This window comes from Lepidothrix coronata, unplaced genomic scaffold (assembly GCF_001604755.1).
Source record: "Lepidothrix coronata isolate B3197 unplaced genomic scaffold, Lepidothrix_coronata-1.0 Scaffold78, whole genome shotgun sequence".
Taxonomy (NCBI): Eukaryota; Metazoa; Chordata; class Aves; order Passeriformes; family Pipridae; genus Lepidothrix; species Lepidothrix coronata.
Genome location: NW_016690258.1, coordinates 89,131 through 116,814, shown reverse-complemented (window position 1 = coordinate 116,814; position 27,684 = coordinate 89,131). Strand labels below are relative to the sequence as shown.

Genomic DNA, 27,684 nt, shown 5'->3' with positions numbered 1-27,684 from the left:
CATATTTAGTAACATGACCCTTCTCTTACAATTACTTACCATTGAATCCTAAACTCTCTATTTCAAGGCCTTAATTTTACTTCTCTTGGCACATTGAAAACCATTTTAAATGAGGAAAAAACAGCAGACATGTGAAATAAGAGCTCTGATTTAAAGATGTCAACAACTTCTGTACAGTCTCAAAGCCCAAAGTATTGTGGAAAAATGTTGGAACACTTTTTCCATCTAAAAGTAGCGAAGACGTCACTTCAAAACCTCTAAAATGTATTAAACAGATCTCCTTTTCCACATTAAGAAATGACCATATGACCAAAATGAATCTCACTTTTTTATTTTCCTAATAAATTAACACGCTGCTCGTAAGTTTTATATCAATTCACGAACCAAGCAGCTCCACTCCAATGCCTGCAAGTGTGATTTGAACGACTTTGGTGCAAGTGCTATAATGAAATCCAATGGAAATATACTGTTTAACATTCCCAATATCCAAGTTACAGTGTCTCATTACAAATGTAATGTTCCTTGGTAGCAGACACCCTATTCTCCATTAAAATTCCATCAGGATAGACCCATAAAGACTTAACACCGTTTTTAACTTTTCACTTTAAGATGTGAAGAGAAAACATCAAATGGAACTTTTAATAAAAATATTTCATTTTATATGATGCAAGATGAAGACGATGCAGCAGCTACTAGGTCACTAAATTACCTCTGGGAACACATTCATGCACTGCTGTGCATCCCTGACAGAACTTACACAGTCAAGTACTGCACAGAACATTTTGCCACACCAAAAACCAATTGCTGATAAATTACCATCCCTTTTATGATACTGAAATACCCCAGTAAAGCAAAACTAAACTAACAGGTTTGTTAGCATTGTGGTGTCAACTCTTCCACACAATAAATGCCCTTATTTCAACTGGATAATGTTTGATCAGTCTTAAAAAGATCACAGAATCACAGACTGAGTTGAAAGGGACCCACAAGGACTCAGTCCAACCCCTGGCCCTGCCCAGGACACCCCAACAATCCCACCCTGTCTCTCTGAGTGTTGTCCAAACCCTCCTTGAGCTCTGGCAGCCTTGGTGCTGTGCCCACTGCCCTGGGGAGCCTGGGCAGTGCCAACCACCCTCTGGGGGAAGAACCTTTTCCTGAGATCCAACCTGACCCTGCCCTAACACAACTTCATGCTGCTCCCTCGGGAATGGCAGAAAAAAGCCAAACTACTTCAGGGTGAATCTCAAAACTAAATGAAACCTCTGTCCTAAAAGCACAGCTTTATTTTGCTTCGAGGAAAGCAAAAGCAAAGGAACACCAGAAGCAGCACTAAACCTTTCCCTGGGGGGTTATTTTTGGTCACTGTCAAACACGGGGGACTGGCCTGGATGGGCTCTGCCCTGATCCAGGACAACTGTGCTCACACACTCCCCTCAGAGCCCTGCCCCATCCTGCCTAATTGTGCAGAACAGCATCTTCCACATTTCATGAAGGGCTCACTGCCTTTATCAGCCTGTGAACACAGTTCCTAAAGTTTCCCAACACACAGTCTGGTCATTGCTCTGGAGTTCCTTGGAGATCCACCCGACTGCCTCTGCCCTGCACTCACGTCTAGGCAAAATTCCCACCAGTGCAGTGTTCCAGGGTAATACAAGACACAAAGGGAATCTCCTTTGAACACTGAGGTGGGCTGGGGGCTGAGGACAATTTGGACAACTTCACCTCTTGCTGTTGTAGCTAGTCCTGTTACATGAGCCCTCCCCCCCAATATTCTATTGCAGTCACTCACAGATCAAACTTTGCTTCTGGTTTTAGTATTTCCTACAGGTCTGTCTTTCACTGATGCCTATACCTGGGAATCCAAAGGGCTACTCCCAAAACTTAACTGTCCTGGCGTCTAAAATTAGTAATTTTTACTTATTTTCACTTGAAAGTTTCATTTCCATGGGCAATGAGGTTTTTCTGGGGCATTGAATTCAAAGCTCTATATTCAGAAATTGTGATTTTTTCAGCTTGGAGAAATGTTGTGCAGTACAACTACTTGGAAGGCCATATTAACCTCAAGAAAAATGAAAGATCTTATCTCTCCCCCAGGCTGCAGCTTCCTTTGTAAACATTATTTTCTCCTCTACAAGAGGATGAAAACATGCTGGCTAACAGGAGAAGGCAACTGGGGGAGATGCCTCAATATTGCTTATTTATGATAAGGCCCAACAACTGTTGTTGTGCTGCCCTCAATAAATCACCTGGTGTTTGGGAGGTACAGAGGCTCAGATATTCCATTTTCCCATAAAGGCCAAAGATATTCCTGCCTAGTGCTTCATGTCCTTCCCTGTGAGTTTGCCAATCACAGTGGACACAAACATTCTCTGGAGTCTCTACAAGTGAACAAACACTCAAGAGTTGAGTGAATTCCCCAGAACAGTCCTGCTTGAGCCATCCTGGCTCCATTCATTAAATGGAGGGGTTTTTTTCAAGGATTTAAGAACTAAAGTAAATTAAAGCATTCACAGTTGCATTATTTAAAATGTTAATCTTAAAAAAACATCTGCCTTGTCATTTCTTCTTTAACAGTCTGTTATGCAAGGAAATTCCCACAGCCACTGAGTAAACAAATTATTGCAATTTGGTAGAAATCCCATCTCTTTTGTTTAAGTCTTTGTACAGGATGCAGATCTCCCCCCAGTTACTGAATGCAAACTTTGGATTCATAACCTTGGGTTTTTATTTACATTAACATATCTTTGCTAAACTGAGTTATTCAGACCAGCTCACAATACACTGTTTTCTACAAAGTACTTTGAAGCAGACCTGTTAATTCAGAGAAAAGAACTTGCATTCCAAGTGTGCAGCATTATGAATATATACACAGAAATCCGTAGGTTTTCCATGCAGGATTCCTAAAACAAATCTATGTTTCTCTGTGGGAACTTTTCATATGATAGCAATACATAAAAGCTGACTTATTTTTTCCACAAGACAGATATTTTTCTCAAAGGAGTAATACTGAACACAGCTGTGGAAATATTACATCTTCAGCAACACTATCAACACAGACAAGAATCTTCTAAGAGAGTTACGTAATGGTATTTTTAAAGGATTAAAATTAGGAAAAAGGATTAAAATGTACTTAAACTTTTTTTTTCACAGCAATTTCTCCCAGTCCCTGAAAGTTGGCTATGCCATTATGTTTTATCCTCGTGCATTCAGCTCCTTAAAAAATGTCATAGGGAATCTGACGGCCCTCCCAAACATTTCATGGTTCATACCCCCCTTTAAGTGGCTTCCTTCTAATGAAGGGAGGTTCTGGACTTAGTGAAGGTTATTCACTACCAGTCTTCCAGGGAAAACTCTTTCTCCATTTTTTTCCAGCTCAGTTTGGCTCCCATAACAAAGAATTCAGGAAGCAAGACTTTTCCTCTTTCAATTAGACCAATTATTTCTTGGGTCTACATGAAACACTAAAATCCACTTCACTTTCTTGCACATTTCCACAGCTCAACTAGGAATGTTTGATGAAGTATTTCCTTTTGATTTGAACCTACCACCCACTGACTTCTTTAGTTTTAGCATTGGAAGAGGCAAAATAATTATCCTCTTTATTTCTTGACAACATATGGGTTCAAATTAATTCATATTACCTATATACTGCATTTATTTTGAGAGCCTCTGGTAAAATCTTAAATGAAAGAAACAGTGATTAACTCTCTTTTTTACCTTTCCAATCTTCTGAGCAAAGCCCATGGTTTTATGTGAGGAGATGTGGATCTTTTACATTAATTGGAAAACACACAAAAATTCTAATACCCATGAAACAAAATGATAGTCACAGTATGAATCATATGCTGACATATGCCCATGGCAGGGGGTTGGAACTGGATGATTTTTAGGGTCCCTTCCAGCCCAAACTGTTCTGGGATTCTATGAGTCTATGAAATTATCAAAGCTGTAGTTTGCTTATTTAACGAACTAAATTATCCATTGGTAAGTGAGTTTATGTTCTAAACTCAAAGCTCCTTTGTAGTGCTGTGGGCAAGCCACATGGAAATTACCCTTTGTAGAACATTAGTGTTCAAGAGGCAAATAATAGTCTCTGCTTTATAAACTGTCCTACCAAAAAGATCTCATTTTCCATAGCACAAGTTAACATGCAATTATGACATATGTTTTCTTTCAATTCACATAAGTATTTCCAGTGTGTGGTAAAAGCAACTCCTGTCATCCAGTGAATTTCTGTCCATGATAAAAAGCAGTGCAAAACTGTCCACAGTACAAAGCTCCTTAACTAACAGACTCCAGTGTTTCCAAACAAATACCTTCAGAAATAGTACATTAGGATATCTGTCCAAGAACTTGAACTTCTCTGGGGGTTTCTACATTGCCTTTTAGCTTAGTTTAGAAGGTTTCATCTTCTTATTTCTTTCCTTTTTCATAAAAAAGGATATAAAGTGACTTTTTACATGGGCAGATGGGGGAAATGGCTTTAAACTGCAATAAGGGAGATTTAGATTAGATGTTAGGAAGAAATACTTTACTAAGGGTGGGGAGGCCCTGGCACAGGTTGCCCAGAGGAGCTGTGGCTGCCCCATCCCTGGGAGTGTCCAAGTCCAGGTTGGACAGGGCTTGGAGCAACCTGGGCTGGTGGGAGGTGTCCCTGCCCATGGCAGGGGGTGGGACTGGATGGGCTTTAAGGTCCCTTCCATGGATTCCATTCTGTGATTCCATGATTATTTTTTGTGTCAGCCCTGCCCGTGGCAGGTGAGGCTTTCACTGCCCTAAGGGAAGGGAACACATTTGTTCCAGGCTGGGGCAGATCCAGCCTTTGGAATACCACGGTCCCACAGAGGGGCTGACACCAAGAGTGTGTGTGTTACTTTATACACACAGGTTTTATTTTTACCTGTGTAAGCAGAACTAGAAGGAGAGCTGCAGAACCTCAGCATGTTTTCACTGCTGAAAGAATAGACTGAAGGGCATCCTTATTGGATTTGTTACAGTGTATCAAAACCTGCAGCTTTCCCCTAATTTACAGTTAATTTCTCTATTTGCTCCTTTCCTTCTCATTCTTACTTGTGGTTTTCCCCTACAGGTGAAATGGGAAAAAATGAATGGTAAAAAAAAATAATCAGAAAACCACTTTATGGTATATAAGTAATGAAAGTAAATATTAATTGCTTTTTAAAAATGCCAACTTGAAAATAATATAGATTACATAGTACCCATAATTTATTAGTAGCATAGGTATGAGAAAATAATATTAAAACCATAACAGCAGTGATTAACTATAATTAAAACAGACTTTTTCAGAAGAGTCCTAATTTACTGGGAGTATTTAGGGTTAGACCCAGCCTCGCATGACAGAGTTACTCCTGTTGTGATGATGGAAAACAAATGAGACCATCCTACAAAATTCCCAGGGACAAAACACACACCTGAACACAGGCTGGGTTAATTAATAAGGTAGGGAAATGACTTCTCCAATGAAATAATATCCTTCTTCTCATTAGTAATGATTCTGAATGCTTTAATTTCAATTATTCCAAAGCAACAAATCGTGTGTTTCAAAACTTGGAAACAAACTGCGTTTGGAGATCTTCCAAGGAACCTTGTTGCTTTTTCCATCTACAAAAGGGAGATGTTCAAAGTACATGCAAACATTTAAAGACTGAGGTTCTTCACTGGACATAGTATCTGACTAAAATTTGCGCTTCTATTTTAAAAATGTCTATCACAAACTGAATCAAAGTAATTTTCTTTTGGCTCTTTGAATTTCTAACTATAATATAAATTACTTTCGTGGGTAAGTAAAGTTACAAAAAAATGTAATAACAAATAAAATTCAATTATCTTTTCAGTCTAACGTACTTTAAATATTTCAGGTGTTTTTTTCCTGGAATACAAAGGACTAAGAAGCCACACTTCTATTTATTTTAATCTAATAACTCACTGGAAACGGATGACAGTTGTCATTTTAAACATTGCCTTTATGTTCTGAACAATATGAATCCAGCCAAAGACTGGGTAAGAAAGTGCATTCATCTGCACTTCCATATTATTCATACTGTTTGTTAAAATAAAGGGAAACATCAGCACTTGCAAGTGATCAAGGTTTGGGGTTTTTTAAAGAACTGTTCAACTCGGGCAGAGTAAATTCTTGATAGTCCATGAGGAAATGTTGTTCTCAGTCCAGTTTTTATTCCGGAACAGAAAACTTTCCTTTAGAACTTATTGTTGGAGTGATTCAGTAGTTTGGCACTGGTTGCTGAGTTTTTCATTTTAACTACTGTTTGATTTTCCATGAAAGAATGTCTGGTGTTTCCAATGTCTCTAAGGCAGATAAATACCCATATTCCATATAAATGCCATTTAACATTATCCAAACTTGTGAGCAGCATCATGAGCAAGACTAATAATTGACATCTAGAGACACCAAAACTATTTCAAGACCTTCACTGATCAGGCAAAGCAGTTTCCTGATCCAGTTTGGCGCACAAACCTTTTTACAGGACCAGGGAGAAGAGCATCGAGGTGGGAATAAGGCACCTGGGGACTTCTAAGATGGGCACTTCCACACAGAGAAATTTGTATTTATCTGTAGCCTAAGGCAGAACACAACTCACTGTCCAAAGGCAACACCAACTCCCTGCAAGGGGGAAAAATAAGGTATTTTTCAGGTGACTATTTTGTCCCTCCAGTCATTCCAGATCCTTGCATCCATACAACACATGATAATCCAGGACAATCACACGGATGTAGGGACACGCACACTCGAATTTACAACTCTTTTTGTACACAGCCTCTCAACATTGCCAGCTCTGACCCGCCCTTCAATACTGTTGTGTTGCTAATAAACATCAGGGACTGAGGACTTGGACTGCAAAATGAAACTATATTTTGCCGCAGTTTCTAAGTCAGCTGCCAAAAAACACACACGACGAAATTCATCTATTTACAGGCAAAAGTCGATTCGTGCACGATAATAAATAAAAATTATTTTTTAATATGTGCACACATAAATACTGAAGGACCAAGATGAACTACAGAAGCTGAGGAGCAGTTTTGATCCACTCAGCTGGCTCAGTGGTGTGGTCCAGCTTGGGGAGAGCCAAAACTGAGCTCAAACCCAAGTATGTGAGTGCGCTGCACATGGCCCGGCTGCGAGCACGAAAGCAATAGGTCATGTTGTTAAAATGTGGTGGGCAGGGGCCAAGGCAGAATTGTGCAGTTGATGTCAGATTCATCACTTTATGTAAACCACATTTATAAACACTGCTAGAAAATGAAAAAGCGCTTCGTTTGCCTTAGAATAACAAACATATACAAGGTCAGCTTAGAACAGAGATTGCAGTGTAAGCACAAGCCACATATGGCAGCACGTGTTTGCTCCCTCAGACAGAGGGAGGAACACAAATACAGCCATTTTCAACACAGAAATCGAGACAGCAGTGTATATCACTGATGAGATAATATAAGAAGTCAATATAAAACATCATCTGAATGCTTTTTCGTTTCCTGTTTCACCAGAGTGAGACACTGCTCTGAACCACAACGTGCTGGACGTACTCCTATCACTGCCTAAGAAATTCACCTCCACTGCTCAGAAACGTTAAGAATTCTGATTTTCAACCAATTCTTTCACTGGTGGAAACAGATATCACTGAAAAGGTCTGAGCAAACAGTCTGACCCCATATAATTTTTAGTTATTTAAATGTGTCATAGGAATACATAAAGACATCTTCTTGCAAAGAAAATACCCTCAGACTACTATCTCTTCATTAAGCCCCCGACATCATGGATTAAAACACTGTGACACTGGAAATAAATTAATGACATTAAAAATAAAAGAACAGGCTCATAAAGTAGATTCAGAACCACTGGCCCAGTTTAGTTTTTAGTATTGCTATCTGAAGTTCAGAATAGAGGTAGAGAGGAGACCTGAAAATGTGATTTCTGGGTATTTTATCTGAGATTGTGATTATATTCCAATCAAAATACTAGATCTAAGTCTTGAAATATTAAACAGTTTCATTAAAGACCAGCATGTCCATGAAGGCAACATTTATTTCTACCATATTGATGTTTTATGTCACACAAAACATATGGATAAGCCCTTTTAAGGTTGTAACATTTTTTCCAGATCCTACCACTATGTGTATCCCTTTCATTATGTAACTGGCTATGACAAACTTTATACACATAGGAATGTGTTCCTACCACCAGAATCAACTGACAGGAGAAAATAATCATAAAAAAACCCGAGTATTCATCCAAAATTGAGAGGCAGCGCTGCTGCAAACCAGGGTCAGCTGGAACTGCTGATTCAACACTTTGCTTCTGAAAGAAGGGAAAAAAGAACCCAGCACATTTATATTACAACCCTCAGGCCCCGCTCTCTTCTACTGAACAGCCAAGAAAGTCTTGGAGGCTTTTTTAAAACAGCAATTTAATATGAATTTCCTCAATAAACCCATCCAAACCGAGCTATTCAAAACACAGGGGAGTGTTTGCTTGGGAAGCTTTGGTTTCTCCATGAAGGCAAGTGAAGGCAGATCTATGCAATTTGAGATTTCAAGAAAGTTTGAGATCATGCTTCAGATTCTTGTGTGGGAATGTGATTGCTTTTGAAACTGTAATTTTATTCCTTGGGAAAAGTGATAGGGAGACTCTTTATCATCATCACCCATCTGTGCTACTGGAGCTGGAACACATGCAAAGGCAACGCTGCAGGTAACACAAGCCTTGTCTTGGTTGATATCACAGCACCAAAGTTCTAATGTTTGGCATGCTATCTTTTTTTTTTTTTTTTGCCTTAAGAAAGTCACAGTAGACAAAATAACTATTATGCAATTTGAACAGGCATTTTGCAAACAGCACCACGGACAATAAAAAAAAAAAAAAGCCCCAAATAAATTTTCCAGGCTTTTTTTTTTTTTTTTCCAAAGCAAGACCAGACTTTTAACATAGAAAGGAGCTAATTAAAGAAACAGATGAAGTCAGATGTGCACGGAACTGGATATAACGTATTGTCAATTTAAAGACACAAACTGTTTCACTGCCTTTGAAACCTGCTGTAGGTAAACTCCATTAGTCAGACATTTCTGAAGTTTACATACACAGGGCCTCGGAAAGGTAAACAAAGAATAACCCAGTTTCTAAATATTGTGATGTGCACGTCAGCACAGCTCTGTAACAGCGCAAATTCTCAAAGACTTGGGTTTAAGCCCACAACTTCAATCCTTATCACAGAACCCTGCAAATATTGTCTGTTTTAGACAAAAGATATGCTTTATTTCCCATACACAAGAGACAGAAATTGGCTATATTGACTAAAAAGTCTGGTCCACAGTTTACATTCTTGGATCACCCTCCCAGCCAGGCAGCTGTCAACTGAAAGCAGAGGTAAAATTTACACATACCTACACAATAAAGTCCTAATTTTCTAACTTTAGAAAGCTTTGGCAACATTCTGATCACTGCAGGCTACTGGTTTACTCTGCCACTGGCTATGGTTTTATACTTTCACTCAAGTCACACTTTTTAAAGAATAATGGCTAACGAGATCATAAATAATTGTAATTCCACAGCAGGAATGACCTGAAATGGACCTCACTGTACTTCCAATGGCCTGATGTCAACTATTATTAAACTACAGGTTTTATAAAGTCTTCCACTAGACGTCTAGAGTTAAGCCAGAAGTTTTGGCTCCAATACAGGCAGTGATGAAAAACATATGAGTGGTAACAAGGCGTCTTAATATCATCCTTCAGTACTAAGATGGGCTAATCTGAGGCAGCACTTTACTCTGGTATCACCCACGGTGCCAGCAGGATCAAGGAGCCTGGAAGTGGACTTTTTCTTTTTATTTACTTTCCATTTCACAGAACTCAGTCTAACTTCCTTTTTCTCTATTTTTTTTTTTTAATATGAAATAACTGGACATACAGAGCTCAGGTGGATTATCACAGAGCTTCTGGAAGAACTCCCAAACTTGCAAGGTATGTCCACTTTGAATACCTATTTTATATAAATAGCAGTAAAGAGTTAAGCAACAGGTTGCCAGTCACTATGTGCAGATTAACAATGTCAGGTAATTTACAGTTAGAAATACCACTTTTTTTTGATGGAACATAGGAAAATTTACTTTGCAGCTGAAATAATTCTGTGTGCACTACATCTGAGCTGCAAAACAAAAACAGCTACAGTGAGTTATTTAACTATTAAAGACTCGCCAGAAAGATGTTACAACTGACAATAACTTTTCTCAGTTATAGCAATCTGTGAAAATCCACCCTACAATGACAGCAGTTCTTACAGTTATAACTCTGTGTTATCTTTCTGTAATTTGGTATTCAAGTTGGTGGGGGGTTTTAAGTACATATCAGCAAAGCAATTAAAAACAACCCATGGAAGAGTAAACTGTAGATAAACTACAACCTAAAAATGCTCATGGATCATAATCAGTAACAGGAGTCAAGCAGTCTTCCATAAAAAGTAAATACTCTGTAAACACCACTTATTTTGTAAACATCCAATTAATTATCACTACTTAACTTCAATATTGGACTATTTCTAGCAACAGAAACATTTCTTCAGTAATCTTACTAACAAAAAAACTTCCTCCTGTTTTTCTTAAGCAATTTAAGTAAATCAATGGAGTAGACAAAGAGTTAAACATAAACTCCTTTTATTTCTGGAATGGGACAATGACTAATAGAACCAGAACTATTTTTAAATATAGATTTCAAAACAGCAATGGTCTTGCCTTTCTTTGGACAAAATCTGTGCACAGAGCAATGATTTGTGTTATTAATGAACACAGGGACTTTTCTTTGCCTCTGCAAAGACCACCACTGGGTCATTTAAACATTTCCTTTTCAGAAACAATGACAGAGGAAACTGGTCTCCGAACACCGGTAACAGAAGAGATTTCTAAATATGATTTAGAGTCTTTTTAAGTCTTAAAATTCTATGTATTAACTCCTTGGTGTCATAACTGCTGAGACAACAAATGCCACATGCTGCAGGGCTGGCATGTAACTCCTAAGGAATCCAAGTTTATTTGTTGTTGGGTTTTTTAATGCACTCATCCCACACTAAATACACAACTCCTGTCCTCACAGGAAAGGTTTTTCTTCCCATAACTCATGAGTAGAATTTTCACATCACAGAAACTGTTGCAAACTTACGTGGGAATTTCCCACACAATCTCTCAAAGGTTTGAATCATGTGAAGTTATCCTGTGATACCACCAGCATTTAATTAGTTACACATTACAACTAATAGCATGAAAAGTGCCTGAGTTCTACATGCTGCTTGGCAACAGGAGTTTGGGTAAAGATAACCACACTAGTGAGGATAAGTGTGTCCCAAATGCTCAGTACAGTGATTTTAGGATTGTTACACATTTCAGGACAGCAAGTGAGCCTTCCAGTGTCTCTCCAGGTGAAGTGCACTGTCCACATTCAGTCACCTCACCTCAGGGTAGCTCCTGTTCCAGTGGGAAGGTGCTACTCAGCAGCTTTTTGTGCTGAAGGATAAGTAGGATTAGGATAAAGAAGGTGCAATGAAGCCTGAATCCACCACAATCTTTCTCAACTCAATGCTCTGGGCTGTAAAAATCGAGAATGGACAAGGCCAAGCTTTGTTAGGCTTGTTGTATGTCAGGAATGGCTGTTCCTTTTTCCTCCTCTTTCTGTTTAAAGTTCCAGCCCCCTAAACTAGGTTGTTCCACCCATTCCTTTGTGTTGGCTCTGGTACTCCACACTCACTCTGTTCACCCACAAAGAACATGCTGGGGGTGTTTTTGTGCTCACATGAGTTTTATGCCAGTTTAGTGAGTTCAATCAGCTCAGTGAAGAGCCTGAGTGGAAGAGCTGGAGGTACCTGGGAGCAGAGTCACTCTCAAGTGACAGCAGGGCACCATTAGCACAGTTGTACCTGTACCTTCTGAAACAATATTTCATGAAATTCCCATGATAAAATAACGTAAGGATTTCCAGAAAGATCACCAGGATCTTGGATTTTAGGGTTTCATTTTCTTTTAATTCTCTTACTCCTGAAATTGAAGCATGCAGAAAGTTTGTGTAAGTTCTTTGAGATGAGCTGCAGAGTCAGAGCATTTCTACAGAGACATGTCAGCATCTGTTTACTGGGAATCTCAAAACTCCAGGCGCAAACAGATATTTAAAAAAACATTCATAAAACTCTGTTCTTTGGGAACCATTTTTTGGCAGTTCTTTGGTCAATGCAAACCTGGAGTCAAGCTTGATTATCCCCCCTAAGTACAAATCCAATAAGGATTTTCTAATGGCAGAATAGGAAGACAAAGCAAGGATTTTTAACCCTTCCTTAAAAAACCCAAAACCAAACCAAAAACCCCACAACAACTTAGGCTTCCTTCTGCAAAGGGACTTGTTTTCAAGAGACCAATATGTGTCATCAGTGACATATTTCAACACTACTGTTCTAGAACTGTTTGTGAGCAACACATGTTTTTCAAGACTTCAAATTGGCCACTACTCCAATCACAGCCTCAATCTTTTAATAGTTTGAAATCACGGTTTTCTGGATATCTGGAAGGAAATATGGAATCCATTTGCTACACATGCAAGCGTGGGAACAGATTTTTAAGTTGTTTCCTAAGACAACTTCCCAGCTCCAGATCCAAAAGAGCATTTCAGGAACACACGCACAAGATTATCTTTTAGATACAGTAAAACGATACATCCAGTGCCTCTCACAAATAAAAGCCAGCAGGGTCCTGGAAAATAGATGTCCTGAGACATGATCACGCTATGAAGCTTGATATCCTCCATGTGGAAGTGGTACAACATCACTGAATAAAGCACAGGAATTTTGTCACTTAATACCAAAGCAGCCAAGGAAGAAAACCAGCCTGAGATCCCATCTGTGAAACCTCAGTCATCAAACCACTTTTCCAAGAACAAGGAGAACTTGGAAGTCTGAAAGTCTTCAAACTCACCTCCTAATTAACGGTATGACTAAAGTACTGAAGATTTTAACTGTTTTCTGAAGCTGAAATGCAAGACTGAAAAGGCCAAATGTCCCAAAGGTGTACAGCCAGAAGTGACCACAATTCTCTTGAAAGGGGGTTCCACACCTTCTCCCCAGCACTGTTTGTATTCAAAGACTCTTTCATTGTAGGGGATTGCAAGAACCACCATCAAATTCTTTCTAGGAGCATTGAAAGAGAATGTTATTTTGAATATTAAGGAAAATATACGGGAAAAACACATGTGAAGATTCTTTCAGGAGACTGGTAAATCAATAAAAGTACAGGCATTACTAGAAAGAGCAGAGTGGATATTATGGAAATATCAAACTTACAGTTATATGTTGCTTACCTGCAAGTTACCAAGTATATTGTGCTTGTTTTCAGACACATATTTGGGGGAAAGAAGTCACGGCATTCTTTTTATGTAATCTGAACACTTATCTTTTTTCTTTTTAAACATCCTCAAACAGACACAGTTACAGTAGCAGCAATGTATGCAGTGCACTGCATTTAATGCTGTTACAAACCATACCCAAGGAACAGCAAAAGGCCTTGCACAGAAGAAAGCAATACAACCAAAACCTCAGAACTTTGAATGAGCCAAGTCAACACTCCTGCAGCAGCACACTCCTTCTCCTGCAATTGAGGACAAACGACAAAACGCCCACATAAAGCCATTCTTCAGCTATAAATAGATCATCAAGTATTTAATTAGGTGATCAGACAAGAATTGACATCCTTTTAGTATTTCCCTAAAGAGATCTATGATAGTCTAAATACAAAAATTTTTAAAAACAGGATATACACACTAAAATTTACAGCAGCCCCTCTTGGTTTGTGGAGCATGCTGTTAGATCCAAATGATTTCTAGAATTGGGTTTTGGAAGGAAACAATGTCAAGCTGAGGGCTGAATCTACAGCATTTTCTCAGAGTTGCAAAACATCCTGTGGCAATTCTTCCTATCTCCATTTTCCCCTAGACTAGGAGCATTTGGTCAAGAAAATCATCTTCAGAATAAAACCAGAGTATGTAGAAAATACCTATACCCAAAAAAATCAGTACCTTTGAACTACTGATCATCATTCCTTAACTGCACTACACTGCAGTTAAGGACTGGGCTCCTGGTGTTCCCAGTAAGTGTGCCTGGAATAAACCTGGAAAAATTAGAACTGGGAGAAGCAGAAAGAAGTTGAATAAATAGCTGGACTGGGTCAGAGGTCATTTGGTTTGTTCAGCCTGGAAGAGACTGAGGCCAGAGCTCACGGGGCTTTTCAACATCCTCCCGAGGGGCAGCACTGACCTGCTGTGTGTGGGGACCAGTGACAGGGCCCGAGGGAACGGCTGGAGCTGTGCCAGGGCAGGGACAGGTTGGATCTCAGCAAAAAGTTCTTCCCCAGAGGGTGGTTGGGCACTGCCCAGGCTCCCCAGGGCACTGGGCACAGCCCCAAGGCTGCCAGAGCTCCAGGAGGGTTTGGACAATGCTCTCAGGGACAGGGGGGGATCGCTGGGGTGTCCTGCGCAGGGCCAGCAGTTGGACTCAATGATCCTCCCTTCCAACTCTATTCTATGATTGTCTATTTTTCTAAAGACAAACGTATTTTTAAGTCCTTTGTGACTTGTGCATTCTTCTCAAGAACATGAGGAAAAAATTGTAGCTGTTTGATGTGGGGTTTTCCACTTGGAAGGTGCCTTAACTGATCCAAGAAGAAATACTTTACTCAGAGAGTGGTGGGGTCCTGGCACAGGTTGCCCAGAGAAGCTGTGGCTGCCCCATCCCTGGAAGCGTTCAAGGTCAGGTTGGATGGGGTTTGGAGGAACCTGGAATAGTGGAAGGTGTCCCTGCCCATGGCAGGGAGTGGAACTGGATGATCTTTCAGGTCCCCTCCAACACAAACCATTCTGTGATTCCAGGATTCTCCGAAATGTGCTGCAAGCAGAGGTAAACTTCTATCAATGGAAGTAATAAACAAACGACTGGAACATGGGAAAAGCTGTTGTCAGGAGTGAAAACACTGTTTTCCCAGACTAGAATAGAAAGAGTTTAATTAGAAGTGTTTAGGGAGTCGAATACCAAGCGTTTAGGAAGTATCTTGCTGAGTGCATTTTATGCATTGGTAATCAAGTATTTCTCACTTCTACAAGCAATATAACATATGCCCATGTACCACATTAAAAATGCTTTTTCATCAAGAAGAAATAGGATTTATTCCATTCTGAGTTCTGGTAAAGTGTACTACAAAAATTACACCTCAAAGCTTGAAGCAAATGATGATATTATTTGTAAAACTCAACTAAAAACTTTGATATTACATTAATCTCTAATAAATTTAACTTAATATTACTGCATGTAATTTTATGGCGATAATTCATATTTTAAAGACTATTTTTATATTCTTCATCCCTCATACACTAATTAAACTTCAGTGTCCACGAGAGACCATTTTTCAGGACCAGAGACTGCAGTGAGTGAAGTCAATACCTCTATTTGCTCTTTCATATCCACTAATTCTCGTGGGTTTTTGTTTGTTTGTTTACCTTCCTTTTCCAGAGTGGTTGTCCTGATTAAGAAGATATGAAAGAATACACACTCCTTCTCTTTTTGGCTTTGTGCTCTGCCAAATCTCTCACTGGTCCTTCCTATTTCACACTAAAGAATATGATGCTCCAAGACATGGAAGACGAGGACGATGACGACGATGACGACAATTCCCTATTTCCAACCACTGAACCCATTATGCCGCTCATTCCTTTTGATCTGTTCCCAACATGCCCCTTTGGATGCCAGTGCTATGTGAGGGTTGTCCACTGCTCTGACCTAGGTAAGAATGAATTTGTGCCTGTTCTCCTCTGGACTCTCCTTTTGAGGATTTGTCTCTGAAAAGATGAATTCTACAGCTCCATAAATTGCACACATTCGTGTATTCCTGTATTAGTCATTTTCAAAAGGAGTTTAACATGTTTTCCATTAGGATTGCAAACCATATCTAATTTGTGTCCAGCACTTTTTGCAACATGAATGTTTTCCCAATCCACGTTCGCCAGTTTAGAAAACGAAAAAGCTGCTTTCCAGCTTTTTTCCACAGCCACTTTCCATTAGCAGTGACTTCTATGGATAACAACATGGAATGGAAAGGCATTTAGAATATGTAACAAATAGCTGTAAAAGTGTTTAACTGAGCACTGATCAGTGTAAGTACATAATAACCTGCACAGCTTTTTATCCACTAAGAGAACAATCACAGAATGGGAAAATGCTTCCATTTACATTTTGTATTACACTTTCTACTGTTTTTTTTACTTGCATGATGTTCTATCCAAACAGGGGAGCACAAGCATTTGTTGTGTATGTTGTTCGAAACAGATTAACTATTGGTCCCCTCTCTCAAAAAAGAAGTATTTCATTCATAACTACAAAGCAACAGGTCAAATGACAAGAAAACAAATTAAAACAAACCACAAGGACATTTAATGTCCCACATAAGCGGGACACAAACTTCACTCAAGTGCTCATCACTGGTAACACTTTAGCCAAAGGCAAAGCTGCTCCTGTCACTGCTGCAGGTACATCCCAGTCCCTAACTAGGAATTCATTATTAATTGTTCCAATTCGAATTAGTGCTCATTGAAGTTTTCTCATGATTCAAGGCAATCATGGACTGTGGTCCTGCCACGAGCACAGGGACAATGCCATTTGCTCTCAGTGCAGCCCTGCCACCATCCTGAACACCACCCTGGACTGCTCACGGCTCAGGAACATTGAGTCCAGACAGAAACTGCTGGGGTTTTTTAAATGTGTCATTATTAAGGAATCCAAATAAACTTTTGCTGACAGCAGCAGATGGAGGTTATTGCATCTGGACTGCAGATTGCAAACCACTTTACAGTTCACACATAGGAAAAAAACATATTAAGAGACTTCATCTTTAACTGCAACCTATTAATTATGGAATAATTGCTAATAAACGTCACAGCCTTTCATGCATCAGCATTTCCACTGAAAAGGAAGTTACTACCCCTGCTAAGGCTTTTGTGCTGATTCAGGATCTCAGATGGCCTGAACTGCAGGGGGTTTGTAACTGAACATTTATACTGCTGGTAATGAAGGACTGGCAGTGGGGACCACCCCTCACCCACGTGTACCAAGAACACGTCTCTCAGCCCTGCCCTTCACTGGGTGGCTCCACAGGCAACCCCAGCATTGGGATGGATGGGGCAGTGCAGGGGTACAGAGGAATAGCCCAGCACTGGGCACAAACCCCATAAAGCCACTGCCCTGGTCCCAACAGGGAACCAGTGCCCTGGAGCCTCTGAGGGCTCCTTTCTCCAGGGACTGAAGCAGTTTCCCTGCAGGACAACCTGTGCTCTGAGTTTATGTCCCAGCTGCAGAGAACCTGCAAGGAGCACTCCCTATTCAGGCTGTCATGGTCAGGGGCAGCAGCAGCTCCTCCCAGAACTATCCACACACGCTTGTGGTACATCCTTACGTCATTAGTTCCTCCCATTACCAAAAATTCCCTTCTACCCTTTGCTCTGCGGCTGTTCCTATTTTCTTTCCCACCATAATCATCAACCATCTTACTGTGCTTTACTGTTTAGTAATTAATTTTTTTGGACTTGCATCCAGGCACATAATGGTTCTGTTTCTGTCACTTCTGTAGGTTTGACATCAATTCCTCGCAACATCCCGCCAGATACTCGGATGATCGACCTCCAGAACAACAAAATTAAAGAGGTCAAGGAAAACGACCTCCAAGGACTCACATCACTCTATGTAAGCTGCTACTTCCCAAGGTGGAAATCTTATTTAGCAATCTGAAATATTTCCTTACTTCCAACATACAAATGGTATTTTCCTTCTGTAATAGTGGAGATAAAAATACAGTCTAATGTCTGAGTATCTGACTATTCCCACATGGTGAGAAGCAAATATCTTTTGAGTTGTAAGAACTACTTTCTGCAACACCCAGAAGATGTACCACATGCATCTCACCAAAAAGATTCTCAAGATTTTTCAGTCCTTAACATGCACACAAACATTCCTTACATTTTAAAGGCTGCAAGACAAGAGCTCCTTTTTTATCTGCTTAGCTGGAAAACACCAGAAGTTCTCACAGTAGAACTAGAACGATGCTTTCTGAGGGTATTTAAAAAACACAGAACATAAAATTAACACATTCACCACTGAAACTTGTTACAAATCCAATTGACCTGAACAGAAAACAGACCAACACTGAACTACTGCAAAGTCAGGGGATTTACTACTAACTTTTTAACATGCTCACATATGCACATAGAAACACTTTGAAACAAGTATCACTGGCAACTGATAAATCCAGATACTTACAGTACACAAATGTTACTGTTTTATTATGAAAGAAAACAAGAGTCTCAGAGGACTGGAAAGTCAAATCTGCTTTAGAATATTTATTTCTATAACAAGTCACTCTAGATCCAGTACCAACAAATATTGACAACATAAAAATTTTCACTGTAAAAATGACAGATCCATCCCACGATTTACAGCAAACTAACAACAGTCTGTTCCCCATTAGAAAGACACGAAACACACAATAAACTAACAGAAGGAACACTCCTAACACATTAAGGAAAAATTCTTCCCTGTGAGGGTGGGGAGGCCCTGGCACAGGTTGCCCAGAGAAGCTGTGGCTGCCCCATCCCTGGGAACGTCCAAGGTCAGGTTGGACGGGGCTTGGAGCAACCTGGGATGGGAACTGGATGGGCTTTAAGGTCCCTTCCAACAAACCATTCTGGGATTCTGTGATTCCACAAACAAATCCTTTCAGTCCTGTTTGGTTTCTGAGCAAGACGTGAAAATTTACCAGATCTAAATGTTTATGACTGAGCTTGTTAATTATTATGGTTTAAGCTAGGACAGGCAAGAGAAGAATCACAGAAATTCATAGTTGGCAACAAAACGTTTCCCATTCCCCCTGTCTCGTGGGTACAGAATGGCCTTACCAAGGAAGGGGGGTTATATTCTGTATAACAGATCTTACAGGAACTAACCCCTAATGACTGAGGAAGTCACTGGAACCCATCAGCCATCACCACATTACATATCAGTCACCACTTAATTATGTGATAACTGAGCTGCTTTGCTCCTTCTCCTCAGTTCATTTGTGGCCAGGCTGAACAACATTTTTACTGAGATCAAAGTTTACTTTGTACAGCCTGGCTGAGTCCTGGAGTCTACTAAGCAAAGGCACAGAGGGCAGCTGGGATTAGGAAGGAGCATTTCCTGTTTATTTCCTTAAGCTAGGCTCATTTTTTCTGGAAAAAAAGATTAATTCTGGTTCGCTCTACATTTTCCCCCCCACAATTCCTGAGAGGAGATGAATTACCAACAGCTCCAAGAAGTAAAAAAGGAACAAAAATGAATATCTGAGTATGCAAATACAGGGATGTGATTTGACACGTAAATGATTCTGGATAACTCACGTTTTATTGTCTGTAGTAACTCATTACAAGTTCTCTGATAACACATAGCAAAGAAGAACAAAAAACTGCCCCAAAAAGGACTAATGCACAGTACAGAAGAGAGAGACTTAAATTCACATAAGTGGGAAAATTATGGCAAATAACATATAAATTCATGTGTCATATAGAGACATGAACATCTAAGAAACACAGATTAAAAGCCTGACTTTTATTTTGCTGAGTTATCTTGAAATAAAAGATGAAGTTCTTAGTTTTGAGAATCTGTCTGCATTAAGGAACGACAAAGTATATAACCCCCTAAAATATTTGAATGCAAACATATTGTTTTGCCAGATCTTATGATCCATTGGCACCTTGTCAGCTCTGACTAGTTTTTCTCTACCTTCCGGATGATGCTCCAGCTTTCAGGTTCTATTTTGTTTTTCACAAGCAACTGAAATGCCCAAAGTGCTAAAGTTTGGCATGATGGAAAAATAAAATATTTTAAACACTTAATTGCTAAATTACATATCAAATTCATGAGTTAAAATTTATAATCATAACTTTCCTATATATATATATATATAAAAAAAAATATCTTTCTTTTGCTCTTCCCATGTCTCCCAGGCACTGGCTTTGAACAACAATAAAATCTACAAGATCCATCCCAAAGCCTTTCAACCCACAAAGAGGCTCCGACGACTGTACTTGTCCCACAACCAGCTGACTGAGATTCCAACAAATCTGCCCAGAACGTTGGCAGAGCTCAGAATTCATGCTAACAGGGTCAAGAAAATCCCCAGGGATGTATTTAAAGGAATGAAGTCTCTGCATGTTTTAGGTAAGTCCAGTTGAGTAGAACAGAAAATGTCTTTCCCAAAAATGTCTTTATCAAAAGTTTCTACAATACAGAATTTTCAGCCCAATGTACAATTTCCTCTCAAAGAGATATCCAAGCTCTGGGAAATACCTTTCCCAATTCAAATTCTCTGTGAAGTTGCTACATAAGTCAGGGTTTGGGTGACTCTGCAAGCCAAGTTAAACGAGTTAAACAGCCTGAATTCCCTGAGAGCTGTGACTGCCACCCCTCAGAAGAGGTAATCAAAGCTAAACATTGACTCGTGCTTAGAACATCAGAAGTCACAAATAAAATTAATCCACAAACTTCCTAAGCCATAAATGCTTTTCTTTTTCCCCCTTGGACAGAAATGAGTGCAAATCCTCTGAACAATGATGGAATTGAGCCCGGGGCTTTTGAAGGAGTAAATATCTACCATATAAGAATTGCAGAAGCCAAGTTAACTTCAGTTCCTAAAGGTAGGCTTTCCTATTTCACTTATACCAGTATATTCCTAAATAAAATGCTTTAACATCTATATGATTACTAAATTCATATATTCTGTTTTGTATTTTCATTACTACCAAGCCACTTCCTATCTTATTTTTCTTTTTGAAGTTAGTATTTAATTCCACATCCCAAAAGAGTGAATGCACAAACAGCACACACAGTGCACACCAGAGACTCCTCTCAGGAGAAACAGTGCAAAGAAATTCATAATAAGATGTGATTTCCCATCTTTCACACATCAGCCTCTCCAAAATCCTCACAAGGGAAGAATAAACCCCCTGATATGTGATCTGCCCAGAAGGGATACAGAATTCCCACTTCCTTTATGGATTTAAAATGCAACTCCACGATTTCTAGCTTTAATTTTTAATGTTTCAAGTCACTCTGTAGCTCAGTTATGTTGTGCAGTAAACATAACCTCCTTAATCCAAAATCCAATATGGCATTTTATACATCTTTTGTTGGGGTTCTGCTAAGCAAAACTTAATATTAACATTTAGTTAAATTCAACACAACAGATTACAAAATCAAATCACTCTTTCATACAAAAAAAAAATTAACTTGTGATTCGGAGGTAGCAATAAATTAAAACACTAACTTGACACATACAAAAAGGTAGCCTGAAGGAACTCAGTACAACACTCCACCTCCATTTTCTGCAGGTCAGTGGGGTATTTAACCAAATTAATGTGATTTTCAACTACTCAGAACTACTAGTGAAGAGAAAAAGGGAGGAGACAAAGCATAATATGTCACATCACGCTTTAACTTACAGGGAAACCATATGTTAGCCCCTTATTTATTTCTCATAATTCAGATAAAGAACTTCTTCCTTATTAAATTTAATCTCTTCCTGTAGGCATATATGTGTGTGTGTGTGTGTGTGTGCAGAAGCATTCCTGTAGAAGTGAACACTAAAAAAAACAACTCCCAAACAAACAAAACCAACTCACCCCAATTGTTCAAATAACTTTAAGGTCAGAAACTACCTGGCTGCTCCCTAACACAAAAATACCCCCAAACATTCCTCCAGTATCATCATAATGCCATCTCCTATCACTTAGCACAAAAAACCCCATAAAATTATTCCAATTTTGTCTTTGTAGAGGAATCTCCTATAAGGGGAAACACAGCAGGAGGTCTGATATGTCTGTCAGATACACAAACAAATCAAACCCAAACTATATCACAGTTAACTCATTCACCACAAGTGGAAACTACGTCTGTACATCCTCCTGTCTGCAAGTATAATGTCATGAAGATTTAAAAAAATGTAGCTTATAAAATGTACCCAAACTCTGCAATGGACGGGGGGTGCTCTTCCCTCTTCCCGGTGTAACTCGGACACCAGCAGCACGTGGAGCTGTGAACTGGAATGCAAACTGGGAAAGAGCCCAAACAAACAAACACACCCCCGAGAGTGCCAGCTGGAATTCAGGCAGGCTGGGAAGCGGTCCGGGAAGCAGCTCATCCCTCCAGCACTGCAGGCAGCGGGAGCAGCGCTCTCCTAGCCCCCGAGGAACGGCAATGGCTCGGTGTCGGCTGCCCTCTAGACAGAGGCTGGAAAACAGCCTGAGCTCAGCAAACAGCAATTCCCACTCGGGATGATCTTCCTGTGCCTTCCCTAAAAAGATACGGTGGAAAGATTCACCACCTCCTGGTCCATTCATTGGCAGTTCTGAATGTGGAGGTATTGGAAATACAAAATATTGTGGCGTGGGAAAGAGCCAATCAAATATCTCATTCAGGGGAGAGGATTCCGAAAGATCCCCCCCAGATCGATCCCAGCAGCTGAAACTGCACAATTGTCACACCATGGGCAAAAAATTACAGGTCTTCAAAAAGCTCTCCCGGGTTCCACAGGAGTAGGGGTTTGACTACCAGCCCTGAGGTAACTGCACATAACATACAATTTACATCTTTGACAAGTTAACCAAAAATACTGAGAGCTGTCATAAAGGAAGCCACGAAAAAAAAAACAAATTCTGGAACTAAAATCTTAAAATTAGTATATGCACTTTCACATCTTACTTTTTTTTCTTTTAAAGTTACTATTTTAAACCAAATTATGTTGATTTTTAATTACCATAGTAACACCTAATCCCCATTTCTTTGATGCAGACAACCTCCCCAAAACTCCTCACCTAATTCTAAACACAAAGGAAAGAAGCTGTTTGGAACATAATATATCTTCCAATAAAAAGTAAATTGGCTCGTTTTCCTCACACTGTGCATTTATTTTCCATCAGATTTGCCCTCCAGTCTCCTGGAGCTTCATTTAGATGACAATAAGATCACAGGAATTGAACTTGAGGATTTTAACCGTTACAAAGATCTTCAAAGGTAACACTTCCATGCTTTTATTTGATAAAATGTCACACCTGGCACCATCTCGATTTGAGATTTCTCTTGTTAATGGCAGAAAAGAGAATTAAAAGTTTTAAGTGTTTTAGTAAGAATTGCTGCAAGTAAGACCAAGCTTAAAAAACCCAAACAAACCCAGAAACCACATTAGCCTTGTTATTACATGATTTTTGCCTACAGTTTGCAATGGAAAAGTAGGATAAGAACAGCGGCTGATTACAAAATATAACCATCTTAAATTCTTATAATTCTTATAGATTTATTCTCATAAATACAGTAGCTGGTAAAGGACACAATTTGGTAACTGTTCCCAAATGTGATGGGGTTTAAGGAAAAATGCCTGTTTCTGAGGAATGTATCCCTGATGTGGGACTAGAGAAGGGAGTTCTCTCTCTAAAGCTCAGATAAGACCTCTGAAAATACGGCTGAGCAGCTCTGCATTTGGGATTTGGTGACAGAAACTACTATCAAAGAAGAACTATTGAACTGCCTTCAGACAGTAAGTTCAGTTTCTGAATAAGCTGTGAAAGAACAGAGAACAAGGGAATGGCAGGATGGGTAGAAAGGGCCATTCCACCTGTCCCCCCACCTTTGGAATCACCTTCCCAGCAATGCAGGCTGGAGTCTTACAGCAAAAAAATCTAACTAAGGAAAACTTAAAGCAGGAAAGAAGGTAGTCCTGATTAGTCCAAAACTTCTTATTTTAGACATAAGCTATATATATAAAAATACTTCCTTTACAAGACTTGCTCTTTGGCTGTTTCTTAGAACAGCACTCTGTATTACTGTGCACTGGATTACTCTGTAACACTGTATTACAAAGTATACTGCTGTGCACTTTGTAGCTTTACTGCTTGAGAGAAGGGTCTGATTTACTTCCCAGGCAGCTTGAATGATATTTACCATTTAAACTCTTGCCACTATAATTAGAAAAACTGCATGCAAAATTGAACAATTGCTCACATCACACTGAGATCAGCTGAGAGCTAATCTCCTTAAAGTGGAGATTAAATTAAGAAGTAAAAAATATTTGTTGGTTCAGTTGTGTTTTTTTTTCCTATCAGAGGTAACATTTCATCATCCTCTCCCCGTTCTTTTCTTGCCCTATGTTTACTCCTGTGTACTTCAATCTTTAAAAATAAAGAATGCTCTCCAGTGCTGTTGTGAATCTCAATTAGTTTGTAATTAAATGTTCCTTGCACTATTTCTAGGCTGGGCCTTGGGAACAATAAAATCAAAGACGTGGAAAATGGAAGCTTTGCCAACATCCCAAGTATCCGTGAAATCCACCTGGAAAAAAACAAGCTGAAGAAGGTTCCTCCTGGATTACCTGAACTGAGATACCTGCAGGTCAGACACTGAACTTCATAGAAAGCTCCAGTGATTCCAAGTTGTTTGACTTTCACTCTGCCACACTCATTAGGGCACAACCAAAAGGCATAATTAATTGCCACATATATTTGGATTTGACTCTCTTACCAGGAAAACCTAAAGTCACATATGTTTATTAAAGAAATAAATATAAACAGCAGGAATATTTCCTAGGGGAAAAAAAGAAAAAGGACAACAACGTGCTACACCCAGAAAATGTTTCCAGAAAGTTTGTTACAGATTTATCATAGTTTCCATATTAGCAACCCAGAGTGGAAATTTTTCCACTCCCACACTGAAAAGTCTTAAATCCAAAGTAAACTATTTATAAGGATGAAATTGTGAGTTAAGATTTTAAAATTTGTATTCAGAACTAGATATATTTGGCAAGAAAAGACTTTCAAAACACAATTATTTCCTGAATTCTGGAATAGCAATTAAATTCGTATCTATTTTCTAAGATGACATATAGCTTGGGATCCTGAGCAGAACAAAGCTTGGGGACACATGACAGAGCACACAATAAGCTATTTGGCAAAAGCTTTTCTCTCTGAATTTCATTTCTTTGTGCTTCTCATATAACTTACAAGTAAAGGAAAATACCTTTAGATAGATAGAGATAAATATACATATATATATATAAACAATCAATGCAAATATCAACTTACAATGTAACGTAAATTTAGATATACAAGGAATTATTTTGTCACTGTACATTATTTCACTTAAACTCTAAACTTTACTATTACAAGCCCTTGTATTTACTAATTTAAGCTACTTCAGCATTGGACTGATCTGTTCCTATAACTATGCCAACAAATCTCTCCAAGGGCTCGAGACTACATCATTAAATCTATTAAATCCCTGAAGATTTGGGAGAATATAATACTGCATCATCATAATTCTTGCTACAAAAGAACATAAAACCGCACTTTAGCACAAAGTTCCCTAAGAATAGAATCCAATTACTCTGAGAACACACTGATAGAATTTTTTGTGGGGGAGACAGGAGGGTTTTTGAAACACCTTTAAGATGGATTTTTAACTCGCGTTACTGCCAAGGTCTGCACTGAAGTGATCTGACAGCCAGAGATGCCATTTGCACACTAACAACTGCATGTGCTGCTCCCGTCCCGCAGGTGGTGTTCCTGCACTCCAACCACATCGCAAAGCTGGGAGTGAACGATTTCTGCCCGACGGGCCGGAGGAAGAAGAAGGCTCTGTACAGCGGCATCAGCCTCTTCAACAACCCCGTCAAGTACTGGGAGGTCCAGCCCTCCACCTTCCGCTGCATCTTAGCCAGGAACAGCGTCCAGCTGGGCAACTTCCTCAAGTGACCCCCCAGCCCCTCACTGCAAACAGCAACTTGGCCAAAGCAGTTCTACAATACTTGAAATTCGCAGCAAAAATGCCGATTTTACACTATTTAACCGTTTACAAGGTATTTGCTATGTCCGAGGTAATTAATTAGAATTGTATGTTAAGTAGGATCCATTGTATTATTTGACAATGTTCAACCTACATTTGAATAATTTAAACAGAAGTCTTTATATCTTACAGAAGAACTCTTGGAAGTGGAACTGGAAACTGTATTTGACGTTTCCTATTGTAGATATTAATTCTTTCCTTAAATCACATAGTTTTGACATATTCCTTCTTTCAAATAAATTCTAAAAATCACGTGGGAGTGACTTTTTCCACGGTAAGGACCTTTTCCTCTCCCAAAGTATTGTAAGAAAAATTGCAAAAAAAAATTATCAGACTTCAAGGACAACTTCTTGTGCCATTTTTGATAATGAGCAAAGATGCAATAAAAAGATATGGTATCGTCAGGTCGCTGTCTCTAAGCTAGAATTTATTTTTATAATCTATTAAGTGAGATAAAGGCAGGTTTCACATAATGAACAGACAAAAAGCCTTTAAAAGTTTTTGATAATTTTCTCTTGCAACTTCAAGAGGAAAATGTCCTTCAGTGTTTTACTATTCATAGAATTCGATGCAGTCCGAATATTAAAAAGTAGGATTCAAGATTTATGATACGCTTCAAGCTTAATAGGAATGACTATTAAACTCCCTTTAGGCCAGCACAAACGTTTTCTTTTATCTATAACAACTGTAATCGTGTTTTTCAGTTTATTTTCTCCTCTTCCATATTCTGACACCACACGGGTTTAGAATCCCTCCCAATGTAAGTCCCTTACAAGCGCCGACCGCAAGCAGCTGGAACTCACTGCCCTGACCCTCCTGTGCAGGGCAGCCACAGAACTCTCAATACTGACAGTACTGTATAAAATGGATATTTTATATATTTAGTGTATATTTGCTATTGGGATTCAAAATAAATTAAATAAACTTATAGAACACCGGCATTTGTGTAATCGATCCCATGGCGGCTCACGGCAAAACATTCAGAGGCTGTAACAAAGCACCTTCCTGACTCTTCCCTGGATATTTCCTCTGGTCTTCCTTTTCCCAAATCTACATACCTTGCAGATCATTTATCCCTGCTCTTCTGCACAAAGTTAAAAATCCAGTACTGTATTTGAAGCAGTTATGGGAAATGGCACAGACTAGTTGTAGAAGAAAATACTGCAGAGAAATGAATCATTTCCCCACCTCTCAAGCCTTTTACCACCTTCCTAAACACATTACACAATAAACATCAAGTCTAATATCTGATTTTTTTTTTTCATCTGCTTGGTCTCCTTGTATTTCATATTTTGTTAACCCCACTAAGCTGTTGAGACCCAAAGCCATGTGCAGAGGGGAGGGAGGGCACACCAGGGGGGGCTTTCACTGAGGAACAATTTTTGCAAACAGAAATTCTGTACATCACCTCAAGGTAGAATAAAAACAAAACACTAAACAAAACACAACCCCTTGAATCCGAAGACCACCAAGAATCCTTCCATTCCTGCCTTCTGGAGACGTTTCTAAGGAGTGCATTTCCTAGCAAATACCAACCTTAACAGGTCACCTGCCTTACAGTACCACAAAACCAGCTCCTAACCCCAGAGAGACAAGGCTTTGGCAACAACAACCAACTGTGCAAGGAGAAAGTGAGGGTTTGAAATAAATGCCCTCTCTTATCTAGCCAAAAAATTGAAATCCTTAATGTCCCACAAAAGGTTCACTGCTTACAAAGT

The 27,684-nt window shown here is 39.3% G+C and overlaps 2 protein-coding genes across 4 annotated transcripts in view; one reads left to right on the top strand and one right to left on the bottom strand.

Annotated features, from left to right (window-relative positions):
• Positions 1–27,684, bottom strand: part of CENPP (centromere protein P) — a 129,088-nt gene that overhangs the window by 47,761 nt on the left and 53,643 nt on the right. The gene's annotated exons all lie outside the window — the stretch shown is intronic.
• Positions 9,355–26,625, top strand: ASPN (asporin). 2 transcript variants are annotated; one of them, XM_017819885.1, is made up of 9 exons: positions 9,355–9,400; positions 9,946–9,996; positions 15,566–15,836; positions 17,676–17,788; positions 20,083–20,296; positions 20,662–20,772; positions 23,053–23,146; positions 24,379–24,517; positions 25,678–26,625. In XM_017819885.1, exons 3-9 carry the CDS (start codon positions 15,590–15,592, stop codon positions 25,873–25,875), a joined length of 1,116 nt encoding a protein of 371 aa, XP_017675374.1. In that variant the 5' UTR covers positions 9,355–9,400; positions 9,946–9,996; positions 15,566–15,589; the 3' UTR covers positions 25,876–26,625. The 2 variants fall into 2 exon arrangements, with proteins under 2 accessions (XP_017675374.1, XP_017675372.1); XM_017819883.1 differs by lacking the exon at positions 9,355–9,400 and having other exon boundaries at positions 9,724–9,996.

Excerpts from the sequence above, each read along its gene's own strand:
- ASPN (XM_017819885.1), top strand. The coding sequence starts at position 15,590 with ATGAAAGAATACACACTCCTTCTCTTTTTGGCTTTGTGCTCTGCCAAA. Across the intron at positions 17,789-20,082 it reads AAGGACTCACATCACTCTAT|GCACTGGCTTTGAACAACAA; the intron begins GTAAGCTGCTAC and ends CATGTCTCCCAG. Across the intron at positions 20,297-20,661 it reads GAAGTCTCTGCATGTTTTAG|AAATGAGTGCAAATCCTCTG; the intron begins GTAAGTCCAGTT and ends CCCCTTGGACAG.